We start from the raw sequence: 23,172 nt of genomic DNA, 5'->3' as shown, positions 1-23,172 counted from the left end.
TGCATAGGGTGCTAGTACAGACGGCTTCATTTACAACAGAGTTCAGTGCGTCAGCATTCAGTCCGGTTGGGTGATGGCGGTGTACGTACCTGAGCTTGCTCTTGAGGGTGCTGACCTCACGGTTCATGGCGTCGGCTGACTCAGTGGCGTCCTCCAGCTCCCTTTGCAGTTTCCTGCGGTTGGCGTTGGCTCTCTGGGCCTCCTCCTCAGACTCCTCAAGCTGCCTCTTCAACTGCTTCATACGAGAGTTCAGCTTGTCCGACTGTGTACACACACACACACAAGCATTAGCATCAAGTACCAAGGTGGATGCTACATAAAGGTGGTGGATAGGGTGAGATCCAAGACAATGTAAAGTACAAAGAGATCTAGTGTGAAAGCTTTATATAAATGTACTCCATTAAATCATTCACATACTTTCAAAATAGAGTCACACAGGGGAAAATAGAGACTAAGTTTACTGGTGTGTAACGCTGTTGGGCTTGTGTTGAAACTTGTTTGAGTCCTGACCTGGTCTTTGTACTGCTCTGTGTTGCGTCTTTCGTCGTCAACCGCGAGGACGACCTCCTTTAGCTTCTTCTCTGTGCGGCGCACCAGCTTGGACGCCTGCTGCCTCTCCCTGTGGAAACATATTTGGGTCACATGGACAGGCTGAAACGTCTACTTAACTTCTCCATGGCTTGTGGGATTTTCACCATCTGATCTCACCCATGCTGCAATTTCGGTAATTTTATGAATCATGGAGAGGACATGAGATGTGGGTTCTGAATGAGGATGCAGGTGGTCTAAGGTCAGGCTCAGACCCACTCACCTGGTCTCGATGTCCACCTGCTCCTCCAGCTGGGCGATCTTGGCCTCCAGGGCAGCAATAGTGGCCTTGTACTTAGACTTCACGGTTCCCTCCAGCTCCTGCAGCTTCAGCTTCAGCTCCTTGTTCTGGCGCTCCAGCTGGGAGCGGGCCCCCTCCAGGCGCTGGGAGGTACTGCGCTCTGCCGTCAGCTCCACAGTCATCTGGTCAGTCTGACAGAGACAGGGGGTTAAACTGCCTGACTCACCTTATCATTAGAAGTACACTATCCCAGTCTGTACACATGGGGCATTAAAGTCATTTGCTGTCCTTGGCTGTCCTACCTGCAGCAGAGCTCTCTTCAGCCTATCGTTGACCAGCTCAGTGTTACACTGCTCCTCCTCCAGCTCCTCCTCTAGCTGTGCAATACGAGCCTCAAGTCTCCTTTTCTCCTCCGCAATCAGAGCACTGAGGGGAAGAGGAAAGGTGGGAAAGAAAGATGGGAGAGAAGAACAAGGGATAGACATTTGGGTCATTAGAAGCAGAGAAACAGTAGGTTATGAAAGCGTTTGAAAATGGTTCTTACTTCTTGGCGGCCTGGTTGTTGATCTCATCCTGCAGCTCGTCTCGCTCTTGCTGGGCCTGCCTCTTCACACGCTCTGCAGAAGCCAGCTCCTGGGGGGATGGAGTGTGGCAGAACCAAAGTGTGTGCGTGGGAGTGGGACAAATCCTAACTTGAGATAAGTTCTCATAACTTTCCACATTAATCATGATTTCAGTGGAGGATTTGTGCAAAGAAGTTTGAGTTAAGTGCAAATACAGTTTCACAGTAAAATGTATAAAGATCTAGTAGTAGGTTTTGTATTGTTTGGGAGGACGAGGTGTTAGTTGAGAATAAAACGAGAGACTAGTGTGAGATGCTTAGGTGAGGGGCAGCAGCGCAGACTGACCTCGGTCATCTGGATCATGTCGGCCTCCATGCTCTTGAGCTTCTTCTCATTCTCTTTGGCCTGGGCCATGATCTCATCTCTGGACATACGAGTGTCCTCCAGCTCCCTCAGCAGCTCCTTCATCTGGGCCTGGTGGAGAGGGAGAGGTTCAAAGCAAACTATTCACCATCTGCATGCATCTTGATTAGAGTAGAATGTGGTCATGGTATAAAAACTTTAGTCAGAAGCTGGTGATAATTTAATTGGTTGTTACCTGGAGCTTCTTAAGCTGTTTGAGGGCCTCATCACGGTTCTTGTTGGCCATGTCGATGGCTGCCTCCAGCTCCTTCAGGTCCAGCTCCAGCTTCTTACGGGCTGCCACGGCAACAGAACGCTGCTTCCTCTCATCCTCCAACTCCAACTCCATCTCCCGCACCTGAGGACCAGAGCGATTCAAGCTTTCAATCACTGGACTACATGTCCCATCATGCAATGGACATAACACAGTAAGAAACCACTACCTACAAAGTTACCTGTAGCTACTAGTGTACCTGTTTGATCAGCTGTCTCTTCTTCTCCTCGCCCATCTCATCTCGTCCTGCCAGGTCTCTCTCGTACTGGGCCTTCATGGCCTGCATGTTGACCTCCAGACGCAGCTTGGCGTCCTCCGTGGCCTGGAGCTCGTCCTCCAGCTCCTCCAGCTGAGTTCTCATCTCCTCCAGCTGCTGCTCCATGCCACGCTTGGACTTCTCCAGCTCATGTACCTGAAGGCAAACAGTGGAGATTGTGATGAGAAATATGACTTTGGGACCAGTATGAAAACAGAGGATTTGAATTGATTTCTACCTAGAACAAGTCAACCACCCCCTAGGCTGTCTTACACTCTTGCCAACGTCGTCCTTGGAGGAGACCAGGTCCTCCATCTCAGCACGGAGCAGCTTGTTGGCACGGTCCATCTCGTCCTTCATGTCAATGAGGGATTCCAGCTCACGGGTCAGAGCCAGGGCCCGGGTCTCCTTTTCCCTGGCCTCAGCCTCAGCCTTGTCCCTCTCCTCAGCATAGCGGCATGAGATGGTCTTCTCCTCAGCCAGCATCTAGAAGTAAAATTGAGGAATGTCAAACTACACTTCCAAGACCAAGATTTTTTCCCTAATAGTTATGGATCTTCAGAATCAACCCTTCCAAGTAGTTTACCCCCCAGTTTGAGTGAATTGTGGACAGTAACCAGGTTTCCTAGCACCTTTAAGCGAGTAAAGTACATGTCTGGTATAAGGAAAATAAAAAACATTTAAAGGGAAAAAAGTGACAGGCCTGATGGAAACAGCAAATCTGTCGACAACTCAAAATACACTAGACAAGAGGTGATCTTTGTGTCTAAAATTAAATTATGCGATAAATGGTGAAATGCCTTTATGCACAAATATTGATATAGTAACCATCATATCAAAGTACCCTTGGAGTAACGCGATGACGTGTGGTCCTCCCACTACGACTCGGGAAAGCAGTTTACTAGGTTAGATGAAGTTGGGATGAATTTCACAGGGTGGTGAAAGTACATAGTAATGAGCTTGATGCTCCTTTCCAATAATATTGAGGGCCTGGCTGCCATTTAACAAATAAAAATCTTAACTCTGTCAATAACCTTTTGAAGGTAGCTTACCCGCACTGCATCGGCGAGCTGTTGGCTAAAGAGCCCGTATCAAGGCTAGAACGGGCACATTCATTGTAGAACACCCCCCCCCCCCCAAAAAAAATTAGGAAAACCCATTTAACATCTTTCTTTTTTCCCCTTGGTACATGGGAATTTACCCACAAGTTATTATGTGCACTACATCGTCGCGTACAGCCTTTGATTCACAACAAGTCAATTTGATGGAAACATCTCTGCTGGTGAAATGCATATATTGTTTTTATGCAGAGTTTTGAATATTTGCATGAAAATCTGTCACAAATTGAATGGAAACCTAGCTAGTGTTACAACTAACCTGGTCGAACTTCTTCTGCTTCTTCTCCAGATTGGTTACGATCTGTCTGAGGTGGTCCTGGTCCACCACCATGTCGTCCAGCTCCTGCTGCAGACGAGTCTTGGTCTTGTCCAGTTTCTCAAAGGCACTGCACTTCTCCTCCATCCGCTGGCCAAGCCCCTCCAGGTCCCTCTGCAGCCTCTTCTTCCCCTCCTCCGCGCTCTCCAGACAGCCCGCCTCCTGCTCAGACTTCTTCTTAATCTCTGCCAGCTATAGGGGGACACCGCTTGTCACTCAAACATTCTGTGGTGCAGTTTATGGTTCTAGTGATGTGTTGAACAAAAACGTTCTAATAGCACATTTGCATCAATCCAATTTTAAGGTGTATGTTGCTGTAAGTGTGTATACCTGAGCCTGCACGGTGAGCAGCTGCTTCTCCACGTTCCTCTTGCCCTCCTCCTCCTCCTCCAGCTGTTCTCTCAGAGTGTTCTGTTCATCCTCCAGCTGACGCAGACGAGTGCCCATGGACAGCTTCTGACGAGTCTCCTCCTGGAGCAGCTCCTGTAGGTAGAAGAGAAAGACCGGCACAGTTATAGCAGCTTAATGACTGAGCTTTTACAACCATGACAAAACTAGTGCAATATTGAATACTTGGATCTGTTGTCGTCTATAGAGTACTATACCTGCACATCCTGCAGCTGAGACTCCACAGAAGAGCAGTCCTTGGACGCTTTGATGGACTTTCCCTCCACCTCACTGAGCAAGCCATTGACAGTCTCCAACTCAGCCTGGGGAGGAACACAAGAACCAAAATGGTCATCAACATTGGCCTTCCAGCTAGTGTACAGGCCATATGCTCCAAATCATACCTGAAAGGAGATTAATAGTACTGTACCTGCATCTTGGCCACTCTCTCTGCCAGCTCAATCCTCTGGCGCTCACTCTCTCCGTGTTTGACCTGTAGCTCTTGGACCTGGCCCTCAGCCTTCTTCCTGCGGTGCTCAGAGTCTCCCTTCCCCTGCATCAGGGTCTGCAGCTCAATGGCCAGCTCGTTACGCTCACTCTCCAGGGCCTGCTTAGTCTTGTCCACCGACACCTTGTTCTGTTAGAGGAGGGCAGAACACCAGGGGTCAGTGCATGTACAGATGCTGTAATACACAGGAATTCTTGAGGGTGTGTGTATGTATAAATAACTCACTCGCTTGGCCTGCTCCAGTTGCTCGTTGAGCTCGTCAAAGGCCTGGCTATGTTTCAGTCTCATCTCCACCACCTGCTGCTCGTGGACCTTGGCTTCATCCTCTAGAACCTTCTTCAGCTGGTTCACCTCAGTCTCACGCTTTGTCCTGACAGACAGAAGTAGAGAAATGAAAGAGGGAATTGGAAATTGTCAGATTGTGCGCTAAGCTAAATACTGGGAAACAAGGAAAATAAAGCAATTTGAGAGTCTATGAGAACTGTCATCAACTCATGAAATCATTTTTCTAGAAGGTCAACATGAAGGCATCTAAATAGCATCTTATTTCACAATAAACCAGTTTCATTGAAACACAGTAGCCGACTATGTAACTGATCTCCTCCGGGTGTCAGTACCTGAGCTCTTGCTGGGCAGCGGTGGAGTCCAGTGTGTCCTCCAGCTCAGTTTTGAGGGCCTCCAGCTCCTCTCCCAGGTCCCTGCGGTTCTTCTCAGCCTTGGTGCGTGCGGCCCTCTCTAGCTCCAGGTCCTCCTGCAGCTCAGAGAGCTGGGCTTCCATCTCCCGGATCTTCTTTTGGGCCAAGTTCTTCTGGGCTGCCTCCTCCTCAATCCTGAGGGGAGGAGAGGGAAAATGGAGGGAGTTATAACATTCATTATGCCACAAATACAATTTACAGAGTGATCACACTAAAGCCACTATGTATGCATGTGATTGCAGAGATCTTGTAGAGATCCACCTGGCCAGGGCTGCCTGCAGCTCCTCCTCTTTCTTGGCCAGCTGGGCGCGGAGCTCAGCGATCTGGGCCTGCAGCTCAGCTATCTGGTCAAGGAGATCAGTAGAGTCTCCCTCCAGCTTACGCCGGTTCTTCTCCAGCTCCTGACGCCCCTTCTCCTCCCTGCGCAGGCGGTCTAATAGAGAAGGAGAACGTGTTGAGGAAATAAGAGCAACTTGGTCAACATGGTGTGTGTGCTCCACCTACCCTCTAGGTCAGTGATCATGGCCTCGTGTTTGTTCTTGAGTTTCTGAAGGCTCTTGGACTTCTCCTCCTCCTCAGTCAGGTTAGAGGTGAACTCAGAGATACGATCCTCCATTAGTTTTTTCTCCTGTGGGACACACAACCAGGAGTTCACAACATAATTGTATCCATCCACACACCTGTCTGCCCATTGGTTGTATACGGACCTTCATGAGTTTGTTGTTCTGGTCTTCAAGAACCATGACGTCCTCCTCAATCTTCTTCAGCTTGGAGTCTGTGGTCACCTTCTCCAGCTGCAGCCTCTGCCTGGCAGCCTCCTCCTCATCCAACTGCTGCTCCAGGTCCTACACAAACACGAGGGGAAAGAGTTAGTACAGTGTGTACCTGCCATGCTGCACACAAAGTGTGTGTTGGTTTGTGTGTGTCCTCACCGTGATGTTCTGCTGCATCTTCTTCTTCTCTGTCTGCAGATGTGTGGCTCTCTCCTCCTCCTCCTCCACTCTGGCCTCCAGGTCATGAAGGATTTCCTCCAGCTCCTGCTTCTTAGCGGCCAGACGGGCTCTCATCTCCTCAGCCTCGGCACACAACTCTGTCTCAGCCTGCAGCTGCTCCTGCAGGGCCTGCTTCTCGGCACTCAACTGGGGGAGACAGAAACAATATGGTGTTACGGGTTCATGAATGCATTTTCAAGGTAGCTTGAGCAATTGTTTCATTATAAAATCAACATGTCACTTCAGGGCTGTTTCAGTGATGGAGGGTGATGGAGATCTTACCTGGTGCTGTTTGACCTCCATCTCCTGCAGCTGTATCTCAGCATACTCCTGCCTCTCCTTCACCTTGCTCAACTCATCATCCTTGGCCTGCATCTCCTCCTCCTGCCTGCTCACCTGCAGCAGGGGCTTCACCTGGGGAGGGGGACAGTTCAGAGGAGAAGAGAAAGGCAGTTATACGCCAGTATTCCCCGGGGGTTTGGCTGAGTCGAGTAGCATTGTATAGGAACAACATTAGCATAAGTATAACGTGTACCTTGGTGAAGAGTCTCCACCACTGCCAGTTCCTGAGTTTGAGGTAGGCAGAACAGTTCCTCTGGATCACCTTCATGGCGGTCAGCTGCTGCTGTCTCCTGACAAAGGCCCTGCAGAGCAAACAGAGAGAGAGCGAGAAACACTTTGGTATCGTCCAAATACAGTTATAAGACATCAGAACATTTCCACTGCAGCCATATGATAGACAGTTAAAGTCAGGGGGTCTCCTTACTTGCGGGCCACGTAGCCTCTGCACCAGGCCTGGAAGCTGATGATGACGTCAGTGATCTTCATGTCTCTCTCCTCCTCCAGGTGGGCCAGCACTCCAGCCCTGAAGAACACCTTACTCTGACCAATCCTGAACAGGTTGGGATCTAGCTCCAGGCTTTTGATCTGACAGGAGGGTGAGGTACACTCAGCTAAACTGACAACATTCGTCTCTTCATTCTAAATGAGTGACAATGTTCTAGAACAAGATATAATGCCCTTCTCTTACCATGAGCACACAGGCCTGTTTGCCATCCATGAAGCCCTTGGGGATGGAGTTGGGAGTGAGGATCTCATACCTTATAGAGAGAGAAAAGGTATATGCATGGGATCAGTTGGACTCAACAACAATATGAGGTTAAGTTGGGGAACTGGTGAAAATAGACATTTGTATACAGCCACAATGGGAGTGTTCACGGTACCTCTGTCTGAACTCCTGGAAGACGATACGGTTGGGGAAGCCCTGTCTGCAGATACGGATCCCCTCCAGAACACCATTACACCTCAGCTGGTCCAGAACCAGGTGGGGGTCTAGCTTACCAGCCTGTAGGGGAGGGAAGAAAGGGAACATGTTTAGATGTGTAAATAAAAAAAGCTGCCAACACCACTAACATAAGCTGCGGGTGTCTATGTTGCGTACTGTGTTCGATGGCATCTTGAGAGAAACTATTGTTTGAATGTTCTCACTGGTGGAGTTGATCTACTGGTACCTTCTTCTCGTGGTTGGGGATGATGCAGCGGACGAAGTTGGGATTGGTGTTCCTCAGAGTGGCCATGAGCTTGGACAGCTGCTCCTTGTAAAGCTGGCCCACCGTGCGGAACATGCCCTTACGGGTCTTAAAGGCACCAGGCATCTCAGACATCCCTGCAACCTTATCCAGGCCCACGATACGATCCACTGAGAGGGGGAAGACAGAATAAAAAGAGGAGAAAGGGTGACGTGAGATAGGAGGCTTTCACATTTGAGGATATCTAACCAGGCAAACTCCACACAGTGAAAACAAACCACAACATAAAACACATGAAGCAGAGTATAATGGCGATGGGGGTGATCCCATCTCTCCATGGGGGATGGTGAGAGAGATGACTGACGGGTTCAAAACCAGTGACAACACAACACTGGGTGAATGCAGAGAGGATAACTACAGTAGGAAGGGGGATTTGGGGAATAAGAGGGGTCACAAAATGCCAGTGAAGCGTGGGGGGGGGGGGGGGGGGGAAATCACACTAGAACGAAACGCAACTCGATGCAGTGAGTGAAGTGTGTGTAGGTAACTGCTTACACTATGCGACCAGCTTAATGTGTCAAATGTGTGGTGCGAACCAACATACTATGTGGAAATCAATGTTTGTGACAAACTGTGCATTTGTGGGCATGTTTTTATTGGTGACGACGGAACCAAACCCATGCAGTATATACCCATTGCTGCAGTACCCATGAGCAACACCAGGGGTCCCAAACCACACTATTACACAGAGGGAGAGAGGAGAGTCCAATGAAAGAGCAACAAGTAGTAGATCTCACTGCACAGAGCTGGGAGGGGGGGGGAGATCTAAAAAAATTTGATCTGATAAACCAACATTGAGCCACAGGGAAAACAGGGTATGAGCACAGGATAAAAACATAGGCAGTTGATGCTGAGAAGAGGGAAAGGTTCATGTTAGTGTGAACAGAAGGATGAGCAGAATTCGAGTAAATAAAGGACTGAAAATATATGGAAAAAAACAGTCACCTGAATCTGAGTGGAGAAAAGGAAAACGCTGATAAAAATAAGCTCTCTGAGACCTCTGTACCTCTGAGATCCAGTAAGAGGGAGAACAGACGAAAATGGGTCGTACAGAGGAGCAGATGGATAGAAACCAAAACAGAGTGATCGGTAAGAACAAAGGTCCAGACACCAGACGCGAGACGAGAGAGAAAAGTGGATATGAGACAGGAAGAGACCCTTCACTGAAAACATAGCAATTCCCAGCATAAAGGTTAATCCACTTAAGTCGGTTCTTCTTACTGGTTGCTAACTCAACATTGGCTGCACTCACCATCCTTCCACAGTTCAGACACAAACTTGTCAGTAGACTGGTTGAGCAGCGTGGCCACGTTGTCGTTCAGAGGGTCCATGTTCTTCATCAGCCACTCGTCAGCCTTGTAGTCCACCTGAGGAGACGGCACAACATATATAGACAATAGTATTACACAAGGTTTGCCTGGGACATGATGTCCAAGTGCACACAGTTTAAGCAGAGTCTAAAAGTCGCCTTCATTACTGGTCAGTTTACCTTCCCGGCGTAGTGAATGATGCAGAAGTCAGCCTCATCTTTCAGTTTCTTGGGTTTGTGGAACTTGGAGTGGGTGCCCTGCTCCTGCAGGACCTTCTCCACAAAGCTCTTGTCAGTGGCTTTGGGGAACCAGCACTCCTCATCCAAAAGGGCCAGGATACCAGGGGGGCTAGCCTGAGGGAGAGCAGAGAACAAGGCTCACAGAGAGACCAGGGAGCCTGGAGGTGCAGCATAGCATGGGACTGAACTGAAAGAGATGGAGGGAGGAGGAGAGAGAAAGGGAGGTAGCAGGTAGAGAGATATGGGAGAAAGGGATGAGACTGTAGGGAGTGAGGTTAACCAGGAGTTACATACAGGGATAAGAGTGAGTGAGAAAGGGAGTATACAGTACATGATTAAAGGTAGGGAGATACAAAGGGTCAGACTCACAGGCTTCTCAATCAGGTCGATGCAGGGCTGCAGGTCCAGGCCAAAGTCGATGAAGCTCCACTCGATGCCCTCCCTCTGGTACTCCTCCTGCTCCAGGATGAACATGGTGTGGTTGAACAGCTGCTGCAGCTTCTCGTTGGTGTAGTTGATGCACAGCTGCTCAAATGAGTTCAGCTAGAGGAGAAAGAGAAATTGTCAGAAAGTGCATTCACCATCATGAACAAAAACTAGGAGGCTCAAGTGTCTATTTGTCCCCTTTTCCTAATCTGCAGTGATGTGAAATAACTAGACAGGTGAAAACAGATTCCCTGTAGGCATCCACCCCCATTCTGTCTTTGTAGATAAGTGGAAATGGCGAGAGAAGAGGAAATCACTTTAAACAAATATACCCTCTGGGTCTTACTCAGACATTGTAATCTTGTTGGTCTTTCCCCCACCCCAGTTTACCTCAAAGATCTCAAAGCCAGCGATGTCCAGGATGCCGATGAAGGAGGCCCCCTGTCTCTTGGTCTTGTCCAGGGCCTTGTTGATCCTCATCACCAGCCAGCGGAACATCCTCTCGTAGGTGGCCTTGGCCAGGGCCTCCACTGCAAACTCAGCCTGTTCCTGGGTCTGGGCCTTCTGCACGTAGTCCCTGCCCACCTTGATACGAGGGGACAGGATGGCACGGGTGAAGTCTGTCACGCTCATGCCCATCAGGTGGCACACCTTCTGAGCAGCTGTGATAGGGAGGGACGGGGGACAGAAAGACGAGACATAGGGTTGAGAGGGAGGGATCCCCCAGGGAATAACAGTTTGATGCCTACAGCAGTGCATGGAACTAGACTTTGAAACCAGAAATAAATCACTAAGCTCGCTTCGAGGAAAGCAACACTGAGGTATGCAACACTGAGGCATGCATGAGAGCATCAGCTGTTCCGGACGACTGTGTGATCACGCTCTCTGTAGCCGACATGAGTAAGACCTTTAAACAGGTCAGCATTCACAAGGCTACGGGCCCAGACGGATTACCAGGACGTGTGCTCCGGGCATGTGCTGACCAACTGGCAGGTGTCTTCACTGAAACTATCATGTCCCTAATGGAGTCTGTAATACCAAAATGTTTCAAGCAGACCAGCATAGTCCCTGTGCCCAAGAACATGAAGGCAACCTGCCTAAATGACTACAGACCCGTAGCACTCACGTCCGTAGCCATGAAATGCTTTGAAAGGCTGGTCATGGCTTACATCAACACCATCATCCCAGAAACCCTAGACCCACTCCAATTTGCATACCACCAAAAACAAATCCACAGCTGATGCAATCTCAGTTGCACTCCACACTGCCCTTCCCCACCTGGACAAAAGGAACACCTATGTGAGAAAGCTATTCATTGACTACAGCTCAGCGTTTAACACCATAGTCCCCTCAAAACTCATCACTAAGCTAAGGATCCTGGGACTAAACACCTCCCTCTGCAACTGGATCCTGGACTTCCTGAAGGGCCGTCCCCAGGTGATCAGGGTAGGTAACACATCTTCCACACTGATCCGCAACACTGGAGCCCCCCAGGGGTGCGTGCTCAGTCCCCTCCTGTACTCCCTGTTCACCCACAACTGCATGGCCAGGCACAACTCCAACACCATCATTAAGTTTGCAGACGACACAACAGTGGTAAGCCTGATCACCGATGAGACAGCCTATAGGGAGGTCAGAGACCTGGACGGGTGGTGCCAGAATAACCTATCCCTCAACGTAACCAAGACTAAGGAGATGATTGTGGACCACAGGAAAAGGAGGACCGAGCACGCCCCCATTCTCATCGACGGGGCTGTAGTGGAGCAGGTTGAGAGCTTCAAGTTCCTTGGTGTCCACAACAAACTACAATGGTCCAAACACACCAAGACAGTCGTGAAGAGGGCACGACAAAGCCTATTCCCCCTCAGGAACCTAAAAAGACTTGGCATGGGTCCTGAGATCCTCAAAAGTTTCTACAGCTGCAACATTGAGACTGGTTGACTGGTTGCATCACTGCTTGGTACGGCAATTGCTCAGCCTCCGACCGCAAGGCACTACAGATGGTAGTGCATACGGCCCAGTACATCACTGGGGCTAAGCTGCCTGCCATCCAGGACCTCTACACCAGGCTGTGTCAGAGGGAGGCCCTAAAAATTGTCAAAGACCCCAGCCATAGACTTCTCTCTACTACTGCATGGCAAGCAGTACGGGAGAGCCAAGTCTGGGACAAAAAGGAGTCAGTTTTTGCTGCTACTCTGTTTATCATATATGCAGTCACTAACTATACATTCATGTACATACTACCTCAATTAGCCCGGTTAACCAATGTGCGGGGAGCAGTGGTTGGTTAGGCTATCTGCATTGTGTCCCCCCACCTGCCAACCACTCTTTTACACTACTGTTACTCTGTTCATCATATATGCATAGTCACTTTCAACATAACTACATTTACATACTACCTCAATCAGATCGACTAACTGGTGTCTGTATGTAGCCTCCCTACTGTTATTTTTCACTGTTGCTTTTATTTCTTTACTTACCCATTGTTCACCTCATACCTTTTTTGCACTATTGGTTAGAGCCTGTAAGTAAGCATTTCACTGTAAGGTCTACACCTGTCGTATTCGGCTCACATGACAAATAAACTGATTTGATTACCGGTAGTTAATTCTGGTGGACTGAAGTGTATAATCTGCTGGTCAGTAGAGTGTAATTGACAGATACTAGGACCTCCTTTTTAGGATCAAACCAGCCCACATAAAGGTTTGCTGTACCTGTGTCATCAGGCATGGAGGCCTGGTCTGAATGGCGCTCCTTCTTAAAGCTCATGTTGCCCAGCTGGAGCACTGAAGACACCACCTTCAGGAGACCTGCATGAGACCAGAGGTTAGAGTCACACCTGCCAAAATAAACCAGTGAGAGGGTAGTGTGTCCCGTGTGTCCCGTCCTCCCCCTCACCAATCTGCTCGTCCTCTGGAATGCCCATGATCCTAAAGGCCTCCAGGGTCTCGGTGAACAGGTCCTTATCCTGCTGGCCAGGGATGGTCACGTTTCCATTGACCAGGAAGCGGTAGTTGTTGTAGCCCTCCAGACACAGCTCGGCTGAGGGGAGGCACAGAGTTATTACATCTGATATGCACAGTTAGCTGTACTTGATAAAGGTGATAACGAAGGAGGCTTACAGCGCAGTTTGTCTCCAGCACCAGTGAGCATGTAATAGAAGACATGGAAGGTCCTCTCGTCTTTGGCCTGGCGGATGGCACGGGACTTCTCCAGCAGGTCTGGTGGTTAGACCGTCAAGGAGCCACTCATTCAGACTGGATTGTGAGCTTCTACTGGCCGGGGCAAGTGCGTGTGACTTACTTGTTTAGTTTACTGTAAAGACTAACCGAGAGGTGTCTGGAGTTAAAAATTCTGTAGGCTATAGATTGAAGTGTAGTTTATTTAACTAGGCAAGTCAGTTAAGAGCGGCAGGGTAGCCTAGTGGTTAGAGCGTTGGACTAGTAACCGGGAAGGTTGCAAGTTCAAACCCCCGAGCTGACATGGTACAAATCTGTCGTTCTGCCCCTGAACAGGCAGTTACCCCACTGTTCCTAGGCCGTCATTGAAAATAAGAATTTGTTCTTAACTGACTTGCCTAGTTAAAAAAAATAATAATTGTGCACCGCCCTATGGGACTTCCAATCACTGCCAGTTATGATACAGCCTGGATTCAAACTAGGGTGTCTGTAGTGACGCCTCTAGGACTGAGATGCAGTGCCTTAGACCGCTGCGCCACTCTGGACCCCAAACTATTGTATATTTCAAATGAGGGAGTGAATTTCATTGTGGTTAACATAGTATGAAGGATACAGGTTTCAATGTTGGCCCCCACGATGTATCCGTTGACGTCGAAGTTAATCCTGATGAATTTTCCCTGGAGAGAGAGAGAACATAGTGAATGACTAACGAAGCAGGAAATACTTGTCCAACAGAAAAAGAAAAAACATCACTAAGAGATTTTTTAATTTCTTACGAATCGGGAGGAGTTGTCGTTCTTCACAGTCTTGCCGTTTCCAAAGGCCTCCAGGATGGGGTTAGCTTGCAGCAGCTGCTTCTCCAGCTCACCCTAGAGGACAAACACAGAACCGCTCTATCAACCAATGACTTTATCCCATTGGATTCTTTAAACCACCACCTCCTTATAAGGACACATCTAGATTAGTACAAATTCTTTAGTGACACTAACAGGACATGCCATTTGTCATTTCTCAGCAGTGGGATCAAACTGTGAATACCTTTGGTGATTCCAATGGATGATTCATCGTCACGCATTGAGAACTACAGTCGTCATCTGCTTTTAATTTACTCTAGTTTCACTTCATTGTGAGGATTTCAGTTGATTAAACATTTGATTTGTGTCTGGATGTTCCCTTTTTACAAACTCCATAATTTAAGTTAATTCACACAACTGCATTACCTTACTTATGGAGAAAATAAAACAAACTGCATGCAGACCATTGAATTTCACAACACATACACAAGTACACAAAATCCCCACACAGCGCAGTGTTAGTGCCCACACCTTGACACCCAATGGACGACCCTGCGGCCCTCATCAGTAACCCTTCACCCAGATTAACCCCCAGACCCCATGCAGAGAACTGAATGTCAATATTCACTAGACTGACATTAAGTATACACAACCCCTACAGCCAGAAATCTGTACATAGTTCACACTGAGCTCTACTGCAGACTGTTGTTGTACAGGTGGATCCATGCACATGACTCCATCTAAAATGCCACTAGTAATACTACAGTGAATTTCAATTTTAAAAGGATATATACATGGACAGGAAAGCCTACTGATAACCTTCAAGAGTCTGCTACAGCTGAGGCTGTGTCAACATGTGAGGAGCTTGACGCATATTGGGTGGAAATCACTTCAATCCACCCAATAAAAATAGACCTCACACTAATATTCTTACATAGCAGTTAAGAGGTTGGCCAGTAACCGAAAGGTTGCTGGTTCGAATCCCCAAGCAACTAGGTGTAACATCTGTCAATGTGCCCTTGAGCAAGGCACTAACTAATTGCTCCTGTAACTCTTCCTGGATAAGAATGTCTGCTAAAAAGACAACTATAGTAGTGGCTTTGTCAATGTTATCAATCTGAGCTCACTGAACCTTTTTCCTGAATCTTCAAGGATAATGTTAGTTTAAAACCAATCCTATACATTACACCACTATGAGGCTTTAAACGGTAGTAAGGAGCAGGGAATAATAGATATGATGACTGGTATGAAGCATCCCCAGTGAACGAACACACGTATACAATTAGTCCACTGGCATCACAATGCACACAGCAACTCAGTGAGTTTGTCCAGAGATCTTTAAAATGGTGTAGACAAAGAGTGAGAAATGGAGGGGGAGCTGTGAGAGAACGTTGACCAGATCTCTGAACAGACACACTGGAACACACACAGCAAGCAGACATGGAGTCGTAAACACATCAATCACACTTCTGGAACCACCAGGGGGAAAACAAAGGATCAACAGCGTTATGCAAAATCCAGCCAGACTTGTCAAACTGCAGAGCCGTTTACTCATTAAATATCTTTAAACCTAGTATTTAAAAGAAGATCAAATCAACAATACAAAAAGGGATGCGCTCTCAGTTTTGTCTGGCTGAATTCTAATGGCAATTTCCCCTTTAATAAAGAACATTCCTTCCTCTGGACTGACACTGGTCATGTGTACACTTCCAAGTGACCCACTAGCCCACCACAGAGCACGCTCCAGCAGCACGGGGGAGGAGGGAGAGACAGCGCAAGAGCCAGGAAGAGGGAGGAAGGGTGTGGAGGAGGAGATCCAGAGATGTGTGATGGGAGAGGAAGGAAGGGGGTGAAGGGACAGGGTAACTCACATGTGACAGGAACGAGCTGGTCTGTTGATGGGAAAAGAGAAACACACAACCTCAAAGGAATGATAGATACAGATACTGGTCCGCTTTCAGAAAAGACTGAGCCTCTCTTGAACCCTGTAGTCACAGCTGCATCTATCACAGGGGTGGCCAACTACAGCACTGCAGGGTTACATTTTGTCTCATTGCTTTATAGAGTTGACCGGAGGTCACTTCGATTCAGCTCAGCCGCTGGAGGAGTAATGTCAACAAAAGGAATAATAGTCAGTCCACTGTGGTTTAGATATGACACTGTGAACCAGCTACCAAGGGAGTTTAATCTACCTCCTGCTGTGCTACGGTCAGTCTTAAAGAACCAAGACTGGCCAACCCTTATTTAGAGGTCCTCTATGGCACCATAGAGCGGTGTGACTGATAGAAGCAGCACCTATCCAAGACCTGGAACAATATGGCGATGGCTTGACAATGATTTAATGTACCACTGGCAACACTATTTCTCAAACGCACATACAATAACAGTACAAGTAGTTGAGCATTGAGGACTCAGAAAAGCCTGGTTCTGAGCTGATAAAGGACCATAGGAAACCAGGCCCACGTCAGAGAGTGAGGGAGAGTTCGAGAGCATGGTGGAGAACAACAAAAGGAATAGGAAAGAAATTAGAGGGAGAAACAGAGGAGAGGGTAAAGATCAGAGGGAATTCTGACAGAGAATAGTAGAGTAGATGAGGACTGACTGACCTGGTCTTTCTTGGTCTTGTGGGAAGAGGCCACATGGGCCAGATACTGAATGACCTTCTTGGTGTTCTCCGTCTTCCCAGCACCAGACTCTCCTCTGTGGAAGAGAAGAGGAAGGGGGGACAGAAGCAAAAAAAGTAAGAAAGTCAATCAGTTGTCAGCAATATCACAACTAATGCTGTAATATTTCAAGGTTATGTTGAGACCAAGATTTGCTATTCATAGGGTTTTGTGCTCAAGACTCACGTGCAAAGAATGGACTGGTCTTCACGGTCTGTGAAAAGAGGTGGGGCCAAGATTATTTATTTAAAAAAAGGGTACATATTTCATGGTTTAAGTTTGGATTGAATAACATCAGGGGACAGTTGAATTCAATAGTGACAATAGTTTCTGCTACTATTTGTAGCCCATCATGGGTGCTTGTTGTGCAGAGGAACATCAGTTCCATTGTCAGAACTGAAGTATGTTGTTGCCAGCTGGCTTTAAATAAAATATGAATTCTTCAGTGTGTATTTGTTATCTCAGGAGCACATGCACCACATTTGTCTCTGAAACAGGAAGTGCATTGGTCACACAGGAAATCAATATCCAGCTTCCTGTGAATGGAAAGGGTGATGCCTTTTAACCAACAAGTCAATGAACCATCCCCATGCAAATACTGCATGGTAACTCCCTCTTCTAGTTAAATGATTCCCTTTACTTCAATGGGGGCCAACAATGGACTAACAAGACAAGAGAGAGTGAATGGACAGCCTGATAAAGCCAAACAGTACATCAAGATAATGGGTCTGGGAAAAGTACTGAGAATGTCCTGTATGTAACCTACATTGCCTTACAGACTGACTAATGGCCTTTCCTTGGTTATGGAAGGCAGGAGCCCTCAGAAATCAAGGCTAATGCTTCACTACTTAAATGCAGACTTTCAGAGCCAAGTCTGCCTGGAGGAGTCTAAACCGATTCACATCTTATAGGCAAATTATCTTACTAAACATGGATGGTAAAATACTACCAATAGCCCTTGTATTCAGCTGAATGAGTAAATTTGCTAGGTTACTTACTACGATGTGGTAAAAAAAGGACCTTGGCTTACCCTGCATCATGCTCCTGTAGGCCGTGTCAGTGATGGCATAAATATGGGGGGGCATTTCATGCCTCTTCTTGCCCTTGTACATATCCACAATCTCTTCTGAGTAGATGGGCAGATTCTTATAGGGGTTTATAACCACACAGAAGAGCCCAGAGTATGTCTATGATAAAGAGAAACACTTATTAATATTAGTTACTGAACATACATGCTCTCCTCTATCCATGTCCTGAACCAAGAACACTAGGGATTATACAGTCGGACTTGACTGGTCTTCTTACAATGGATTTTGGCTAGAGACGTCATTTCAATTAAAATTCCACTGTTGATGTTAGTGAGAGATTGCAGTAGAATCACTCTGACCTGCCAATGTAATAGTTTAAACTGACTGCATACTATATCACTGATGGTCTACAGCCAAAAACAAGACTGGACAGATGTGAATGGGGAAATCATAGTGAACATTATCTTCTGAATCTAACCCTCGTCAACACCAGCTCCATACTTTATTTCCCAATCTCCCTCCCTGACTACAGCCAGAGGCTGGGCTAGATCAGGCATGTTTCACAATCACAAAGCGCTTCTACCAAACAGTGACATCATCCGAGGTGATTTCACCCCAGCCCCTCTGTCCCTTTCCATATACCCCTCTAATCCCTCATCTTGGTATGGGCATCTGGAGAGTCTCTCCTCCCCACTTCATTTATGTTCATCCGCCCTCCATATTTCTGTTTCCTTCCCTCTCAGCTACATTCCTGTCCTCCCCATTGCGCCTTGCTTCTGGTCTGGTAGTTGTCTCTGCCTCTCCCAAGAGGGGGGTTTTCAGAAGGGTAGCCGGTCCAGTGGCGCACAACACGGCAATACCCAAACCCCAAGAGGGCCAGGGTGTGTTGACTTGACCGGGTCAAAGCCCAATGTAGCAGGCACCAAATTACTCCCAGTCGTGGACAGAGGGATAAATGGCATTATGGGGGAACAATAATTAGAGCAAGATTTACATTCCATATCCATTTAATTTCCAGCTCTGCCTGAAACTCAACTCTGAACAGCTTTACCCCTCCCCCCCCCAGAGAGTATTGTTCCCTGCAGATTCCTGTTTACAGCAGTACTCCAGACACAGAAGGAGAGTGTAAGAGAGGGGAGCCAGAAAGAGAGGACTTAACATACTCATATGTAAACAGATTACAGCCTTTCGTTTGGGGTGGCAACCTGCACACAATGAGTCATCTGACACAATGGGCTTAATTGTGGTAATGATGCTAGGAAGGAGGTCTACCTGGTTTGGAACCAGGCCAAGTTGTGACATGCGCAAACAGTGCTTTCATAACCAGCATTAAGCAAAACCTTGGGTAACATCTAAATCTTTTTTTAAAGAGTCAAATATTATCAGCTCTCGTATTTTTTTTAATATATTTTTTTAACACCTTTATTTTACAAGGCAAGTCAGTTAAGAACGCATTCTTATTTTCAATGATGGCCTAGGAACAGTGGGTTAACTGCCTTGTTCATGGGCAGAGCGACAGATTTGTACCTTGTCAGCTCGGGGATTCGATCTTGCAACCTTTCGGTTACTAGACCAACGCTCTAACCACTAGGCTACGCTGCCGCCCCGGTGAGGGCAAGAGTGAGTCAGAAGTGTTCACATGAACACAGAGTACTGATTGACACTTGTATCATACAATGAGGCGAGGTCCTTCAGTTCAGTGTGTGCCTGGTGTGTAATACTCACGTAGATGAGGCCAGAGTAATATCTCTCCTTGAGGTTGTGCAGCACAGAGGCCTCATTCAGGCAGGTGAGCTCGGCCATGTCTTCCACCTTGCTGAACTTGGGCGGGTTCATCTTCTGGATGTCGTCCTTGTTGACTTTCACCTTCTTGCCAGAGTCTGCCAGCTCCACCAGGCACTCTTCACCTCGCTCCTCCTTCACAGATCCCGCCTCGAAGCCCAGCCGCTCCGACGGCACCCACACCAGCTTCTTGGTGGCCCAGTCTGCCTGGGCCAGAGGGTTGTTGACCATGTTGCGGTCCACGTAGAGGAACTTGTCTGCGTCCGTCGCCATGGTTGCTGTGGAAAGAGACCCAGAAGTTGGTTAGGGCTAGGAAATAGAGCATTTAGTTGTAGTAACAATTCAATTTAGTTAGACCTCAACCAACAAACAAACCTGATGTAAATGAGCAACAGTCCTGACAAACTGAGCCAAGTTAACAAAGACTTCTCTTAAGCTACAAAGCATTATCTTGCATCAATCCCCAAAACAATGTGGGCATGAACTGTCATTTCCCCATTGCATCAATCTCTATCCACAATACCCATGGGATTGTTCGGAGGTAAAGATAGCCACTGCCCAGAAAGTTTGTTGGGTTGTGAGTTGATGTCTGTCAGAGGTCTGGTCCTTGGCCGTTTGTCTTGATGTAATGTCTGAGGAATGCCGAGGTCACCAATGTTTCCTCTACAACTTGGAGTGCTCAGGTTAGGTCAGTTCAACATAAAACAAACTAATCTCAACAAGGCCCCACGTTTCTGGCAACCACTACGGATGCTAATCAAATTACGGGGCGCACTCCCTCTCCAGCCAAGGCGGCCTCTAACAAAATGTAACTTAGTGCTGTAAAACTTATTTGTGGTAATGTGCAACATGTGCTGACCATCTCATCCAAATACGTGGTTTTGGGAAAGACTTCATTGATTACATGCTTGGAGGAAAATCTTCAAAACAATTTGCGATTCGCAACGTTCGGTTTCTAGGGATGAGGAGTGGGAGGTGAATTGACTGTTGTACATAATGAGGCCTGAGGAACCTCCCATATTCAAAAACAAAAGTTAGAGAACATTCAAGGACTTAAAGTCTAAATATTCCCCCCCCACAAAAATGTCGTTAAAGGCCTAAACACAATGTTCAGTCTTGAATCTTGTTTACAAAGCTTGTGTAAAACAACCACAATGCCAGAGGTGAGCGACATGGCTTGCAGGCCCAAACAGGACCGGTTCACAGCTCATGAACAACATCTAAGTCATTGAAGTCAGTTCCATGGTGTAACCCACATGGAGACACTAGACAAGTATTACCAGAATCCAGTGGGGGTGAGGGACGGGTGTTTCATAACGTTTAGCTATACACAGAGGTAGAGAAAAGGGAAGGCCATTATCTGAACATTCCAACAACGGGAGCGTTGTACTTTCCCACCACCGCCAGGGTTGTTAGCCTAAAACTTTCCTTCACTCCCTAGGGTAGAAATAAAAAAGTTGAAATTTTACAACAACTGGCTCCGTTATGTTTACATATTCAATGTTGCAAAACAGCAAACACTCAAAAAGGTTACAAGTTCAAGATATTTTTCCACTACCATACTTATGAGCTTTGTTTGTTGGCAGTGTTTGTTTGGATAATTTGGAAATGCAATTGGTGGAAAAAAAACATTTGGGTGGGGGGGGGGGGGGTTACAGGTGGCAAGTTCTCCTACATTGCCTGTGATCATAAAGATATTCTTACGAAATAGCACATCATTGAATGTGAGATTTACCTGCTGTAGAATGGGAAAAATGTATTTTATAGGCATGTTAACCTACACTGGGGGAAATGGAGTCTACTGCACACAAAGGCTAGGGCAAGTAGATGTTTGAGAACGTACCGAGAAGGGCTGTACTGCATTGGATATGGGCATTGCTGACAGAGAAAGGGTTATGAGAAACACTAAATGGCACATTAACGCTGATGTACGTCAGGCAACCAGGAAGGCAACCAGGAAGGGAACCAAGACTGTAGCACCATTCCTCTCCCTCAGAGCTCCACAGCTGACTTCCATCACAACACCCTCCCCTTTTCCAACTCTGTTTCTCAACCCTTACTTCCCAGTTTCCTGCTTTAGAGTGAGGTACCCCACAAATGAGTCCCTCCAGACCCCTCTCAGTCAGCTCCAGTCTCCCTCTCCCCACCCCCCCTCTGTTTATCCAGTCTTCCAGGGTCACATTCCTCCCATTCTGACCCTTTATCAGAGACAGAGAGCAAAGGAACGCTGCACATTTCTTTCCTCTTACCACCATCCGTCTCTCCTGGTCTTTCCTTCCAGTCCTTCTGCCCCTTTTTCCCCATCACAGGGTCAGTCAAGCCCGGGGGGTTTAAGGGTCGCACTCGTCGCAACGAATGAGGATCTCCCGTTGGTCTACTGATCGTTCAGCACGCTGTTGTCTGACGGATCACATTTTTGTGCGATTCTACATGTAAAGTATTTTTTAGCAAAGTACTCTCAGCAGGCTATTGGTGTGTTCGAGCCCTTAAACACTCAAAATACATCACCGATCCCTGGCAATGCACCCACAGGCTGTACAGTAGAACAGTTACACTGTGTGTAGTGGTGAAGCCAGTGGCCTTCAGACAGTCCCTTGACTGTGGCAGGGCCTAACTATCTGCAACGTTAAGCAAACAATCAGCAACCACACCAAGGGGCAGTCTAGTCAGTTCCATGCAGTCCTAACACAGCTAATGCCTGACTGCAATAGTTAACTGTATTGTTTTCCTGCTTGGCAAAAACAAGCAGTGGGGAGTACAGCCTCAACACACCAACGCTCTGGGATTGATTCTTATCAGCGTCAGCTAGGCTAACGTGGGCGTGCAGCATGAAAAGAAAAAAAACGTGTAGCCTACATAAAAACAAACTCAAACATGCAGCTCAAACATATACATGCCATCTGTTGAGTGGAGGCAGGATGGGGGCCAGAGAGTTCAGCTTGCATGGTCTACCAGCAAGACATGGATAAGCCAGCAGGATAGGAATATAACCCAATGATATTGAACAGAAATAATGATAAAATGATACTTCAAAAAGGAGAGCATGCAGCCGTTTTGGACGGCCCTGGGGAGGGAGGGAGCAGAGAGGCCTGCGCCGTGTCCTATACACGTCGTCTTGACACAGATTAGTCAGTGACGCATCTCCTCCATCCATCTCCTGAGAGCAGCACAGGGCTACATTTATAACCACATTTATTCTTTTCATAGTCATTCTATGGAAGGTGCTCTACATTGAAAGGTGAAGACGACCTAAAGTGTGATGGTCAGCCGTTGCCATTGATGTACAGGCTAGGCAGTGTCTATGGCATTAAGAGAACACTGGGTAGACCCACGTCTTTAATTATGACTCAGAGTCCCCACCAAAGTCCACAGCTTTCTGTCTGGCCACCAAAGTCCACAGCTTTCTGTCTGGCAAAGTCTTCACTCAACCTGGGACGCCACTAAGCCTGAAGCCCAGTACCGCGCAGCTGCAAGGCCTCCCCATGTCTTGTCACGTTAAATACTGTTCAGCTGTACAAACAGACTCATCTATTGAAGGTTGGCTACATTGAGATTAGCCATTCTGGTAGTTACTCAAGCAAAGTTACACATTAATGAAGGCGACACGTGGAATACAAGGAAACCAATCCCTCCAACAGTCCCTAAATGTTAATCGGACCTATCACAATCAATGACTAGCCAACATGTCACTGAAGGCTAAGAAAACCACCAACATCTAGGAAGAGTGGTGCTTAGTCAGTGAAGTGGTCCCATATAGAAACGGAACCCTGTGCCGAACAACAAGAGGGAGGAGAGAGGGTGGTTTTAGAACCGACGTCACAG

General features: G+C 47.4%; 1 protein-coding gene across 3 annotated transcripts in view; it reads right to left on the bottom strand.

The window, feature by feature from the left end:
• Positions 1 to 23,172, bottom strand: part of LOC109887921 (myosin-9) — a 31,403-nt gene that overhangs the window by 2,201 nt on the left and 6,030 nt on the right. For 2 of the 3 annotated variants that reach the window (XM_031827696.1, XM_031827697.1), the window contains exons 2-40: positions 19,294 to 19,628; positions 17,571 to 17,727; positions 16,727 to 16,754; positions 16,484 to 16,577; positions 15,749 to 15,769; positions 13,860 to 13,952; positions 13,697 to 13,760; positions 13,027 to 13,125; positions 12,803 to 12,946; positions 12,619 to 12,714; positions 10,295 to 10,566; positions 9,848 to 10,021; positions 9,419 to 9,592; positions 9,182 to 9,296; positions 7,852 to 8,039; positions 7,564 to 7,685; positions 7,371 to 7,440; positions 7,107 to 7,267; positions 6,876 to 6,984; positions 6,623 to 6,754; positions 6,281 to 6,487; positions 6,056 to 6,193; positions 5,853 to 5,976; positions 5,610 to 5,781; positions 5,271 to 5,483; positions 4,879 to 5,023; positions 4,576 to 4,782; positions 4,364 to 4,468; positions 4,089 to 4,241; positions 3,702 to 3,950; positions 2,598 to 2,810; positions 2,268 to 2,480; positions 1,991 to 2,152; positions 1,738 to 1,866; positions 1,374 to 1,462; positions 1,132 to 1,255; positions 812 to 1,020; positions 511 to 619; positions 90 to 262 (exon numbers count right to left, since the gene is read on the bottom strand). In XM_031827696.1, the coding sequence (XP_031683556.1) occupies positions 90 to 262; positions 511 to 619; positions 812 to 1,020; positions 1,132 to 1,255; positions 1,374 to 1,462; positions 1,738 to 1,866; positions 1,991 to 2,152; positions 2,268 to 2,480; positions 2,598 to 2,810; positions 3,702 to 3,950; positions 4,089 to 4,241; positions 4,364 to 4,468; positions 4,576 to 4,782; positions 4,879 to 5,023; positions 5,271 to 5,483; positions 5,610 to 5,781; positions 5,853 to 5,976; positions 6,056 to 6,193; positions 6,281 to 6,487; positions 6,623 to 6,754; positions 6,876 to 6,984; positions 7,107 to 7,267; positions 7,371 to 7,440; positions 7,564 to 7,685; positions 7,852 to 8,039; positions 9,182 to 9,296; positions 9,419 to 9,592; positions 9,848 to 10,021; positions 10,295 to 10,566; positions 12,619 to 12,714; positions 12,803 to 12,946; positions 13,027 to 13,125; positions 13,697 to 13,760; positions 13,860 to 13,952; positions 15,749 to 15,769; positions 16,484 to 16,577; positions 16,727 to 16,754; positions 17,571 to 17,727; positions 19,294 to 19,623 (5,777 nt within the window). In that variant the 5' untranslated portion in view covers positions 19,624 to 19,628. The remainder of the gene's footprint in view (positions 1 to 89; positions 263 to 510; positions 620 to 811; positions 1,021 to 1,131; positions 1,256 to 1,373; positions 1,463 to 1,737; positions 1,867 to 1,990; positions 2,153 to 2,267; positions 2,481 to 2,597; positions 2,811 to 3,701; positions 3,951 to 4,088; positions 4,242 to 4,363; positions 4,469 to 4,575; positions 4,783 to 4,878; positions 5,024 to 5,270; positions 5,484 to 5,609; positions 5,782 to 5,852; positions 5,977 to 6,055; positions 6,194 to 6,280; positions 6,488 to 6,622; positions 6,755 to 6,875; positions 6,985 to 7,106; positions 7,268 to 7,370; positions 7,441 to 7,563; positions 7,686 to 7,851; positions 8,040 to 9,181; positions 9,297 to 9,418; positions 9,593 to 9,847; positions 10,022 to 10,294; positions 10,567 to 12,618; positions 12,715 to 12,802; positions 12,947 to 13,026; positions 13,126 to 13,696; positions 13,761 to 13,859; positions 13,953 to 15,748; positions 15,770 to 16,483; positions 16,578 to 16,726; positions 16,755 to 17,570; positions 17,728 to 19,293; positions 19,629 to 23,172) is intronic. The other variant, XM_031827698.1, reaches the window with a different exon arrangement.

The sequence above is a fragment of the Oncorhynchus kisutch genome, linkage group LG6 (assembly GCF_002021735.2).
Source record: "Oncorhynchus kisutch isolate 150728-3 linkage group LG6, Okis_V2, whole genome shotgun sequence".
NCBI classification, from domain to species: Eukaryota; Metazoa; Chordata; class Actinopteri; order Salmoniformes; family Salmonidae; genus Oncorhynchus; species Oncorhynchus kisutch.
The sequence above is the reverse complement of the archived record's forward strand: the minus strand, read 5'-3'. Positions and strand labels throughout refer to the sequence as shown.